The sequence below is a fragment of the Littorina saxatilis genome, unplaced genomic scaffold, assembly GCF_037325665.1.
Source record: "Littorina saxatilis isolate snail1 unplaced genomic scaffold, US_GU_Lsax_2.0 scaffold_1508, whole genome shotgun sequence".
NCBI classification, from domain to species: Eukaryota; Metazoa; Mollusca; class Gastropoda; order Littorinimorpha; family Littorinidae; genus Littorina; species Littorina saxatilis.
In genome coordinates, this window is record NW_027127851.1 from 10,001 (window position 1) to 12,500 (window position 2,500).

At 42.8% G+C, this 2,500-nt stretch overlaps 1 protein-coding gene across 1 annotated transcript in view; it reads left to right on the plus strand.

Annotated features, from left to right (window-relative positions):
- LOC138956211 (uncharacterized) overlaps positions 1–2,500 on the plus strand; it is a gene marked incomplete at its 5' end in the record, with an annotated part of 22,929 nt that overhangs the window by 6,528 nt on the left and 13,901 nt on the right. Inside the window, 3 exon segments of the mRNA XM_070327626.1 lie at positions 109–369; positions 1,131–1,329; positions 1,795–2,032. Of these exon segments, the coding sequence (XP_070183727.1) occupies positions 109–369; positions 1,131–1,329; positions 1,795–2,032 (698 nt within the window).

The following is a 2,500-nucleotide window of genomic DNA, read 5'->3' on the forward strand; positions in this document are numbered from 1 at the left end:
CACAGGCTACACTTACGTGAACCAACAACGAACTAACCAACCAATCTTAAAACTTTACAGTTCTTTCTCTTCTCTGTTCACCTGTGTCCTTCCTGGTGTCTGTTGCAGATAATGATGTTCCTGTTCAGCCCCAACTTCCTGCCGCAGAACATGTATAGCGCGATGTACGTAGCCGCTGAGTACGTTGTCAAGCTGAAGAAGGAGTTGAAGATGAAGATTTTCGTGTCGGAGCAGACGGACACCAATGTTCGCTTCAAGCATCGCATAACGCTAGAGGACATCTCGGAGTGGTGGGCATTCAGGGGGTTCCTCGACACGCTCCCTATGGACGAGATTGTGCCTGTCAAGATGAACGAGCTCAGAATCAAGGTTAGTTCTCCATAGCTTTTTTTTTACACTTATCTTTCAGTGAGATCTTTGGATAAGTCCCGTTCAGGGGGTTCCTCGACACGCTCCCTATGGACGAGATTGTGCCTGTCAAGATGAACGAGCTCAGAATCAAGGTTAGTTCTCCATAGCTTTTTTTTTACACTTATCTTTCAGTGAGATCTTTGGATAAGTCCCGTTCAGGGGGGTCCTCGACACGCTCACTATGAACGAGATTGTGCCTGTCAAGATGAACGAGCTCAGAATCAAGGTTAGTTTTGTTTTGTTGTTGTTGTATTTACCATTGGTTTTTCAGTTAAATCTTTTGGTAAGTCCCATGAGGCCGGTCAGTGAGCTCCTGAGCATGCTTCCTATTGAAGAGATCGTGCCTGTCAAGATTAACGAGCGGAAGAACGGCGAACTCAAAAGAAACGCTTGTTTTCTGCAGCATGATTTTTCTTCCCAAAACCTTTCGTGTATAATGTACTAATTACTTGCACAGGGCCAGCTTCTCTCCGTCTGTAAAGTTTGGTACCTTGCAACATCGTCCTTGAATTGTGGACACTGTTTTTAAAATGAACCTTTGGTGTAATCAATGTTTTAGTACTGTTTACATATTCATGATATGTACATACATGTATAAATATGAAAACGGCAACATGCCTACGGCTTATAGTGGTGTCTTCAAGAACAAACTTACAATCAAAAATAAATACACAGAAAAATGTACCTTTCCCTCTACCCACCCACCCACTGTTGAACAGGTGAAGGGCAAGCGAATCATTCCAGAGAACGAGCCTCCCACAGGTTTGCTGCGTACGATGTACGACAACCTGGGTCGCTGCAAGATCAAGCAAATATCCGCCTTCACCGACTGCTGTGAGACCAGCATCTTCGCCTGCATGGAACACAAGTTCCGCCGGAAGTGCACCTGGCACATGTGCTCGCAGGCAGTGGTCAAAGGTCAGGGAGTTTTTGTTATTTTTCTGGTCTTTGATGTTTAGTGGTTTCATGGTCGGTTTGTTTGTTTGTTTATTTGTTTGTTTATTTGTTTTGTGTTGTTGTTTACTGTTGTTGTTGTTTCGGGGGTGTTTTTTTATTTTTTTTAAAATTTTGTTTACATTAAACAGTTTCTCAACAAATGTATATTTTCCTTTTGCAATATTGCTATCATTGTATGCGTCTTATATATCTTTCAAATACTTCGTGTACATTTTAAAATAAGTGGATCTTCCACGAACTCCCCTCGGTTACTAAAATCGAACCTTTTCACACTATTATTCACCACTCTTTATAATTGTATACAATTGTTTTGTCTAGTCGCTTAAAAAAAACACTCTGTCAACACATTTTGATGGTTCCGTTTCTATTACATATTTATGGAGCCTCTTTATAGTCCTCACAACAGCAGCACTTGTAATACTCCAGGTCTGCTGCTGCTGATGGTTCCCCTGCCTTACTACGTCCGTCTCTTTATCTACTACAACTACGAGCACACAGAAATGTCGTTGCGGCGGGAGGCGATGGCGGAGCTTGGATGCAAGGAGAAGTTTGACCTGTATCGGACCAACGTCATTCAGTACCTCACGCCCTTCCACAGCATCTTCGTCGCCACCTACTGCTTCTACTTCCTGGCCGGCCTGGTCATTGGATTCTCTAGCTATGCGTGAGTAGAAATCGCTGTGGTCATTATGATTGGTTATGGGGGAAGGGTGGTTTGGGGAGGGGGTGGGGGTCCGGGTCATCTTTGTCATTGAATTCTCTAGTTATTTGTGAGTAAAAAGTTTAAGATTTGTTTTATTCCTATTTATACTGGTGATGGGTTTTGTTCTGGGACCTCATCGGTCTTGGTCAGCTGAAAGTCATTTTTTTCTCTAGTCAGTTTCGTGAGTAGAACCCGTAATTTAGTATCGGTGACGGGCTTCGTTCTGCGGATGTAATGGTTACGAGTGTTTGCCTCGTTTACGGTTTGACAGTCAATCGCAAGCGACCGTTACGTTCTGATATACGAATATTACCGTTGCTGGGCTTTGTTTTGGGGAAACAATAGTCGATCTGTAATATCAATTTAATTGGATGACCAAAAACACGAATAAATAATGTTATGCAACAGGCAAAGTGTGCAACAGCTTTT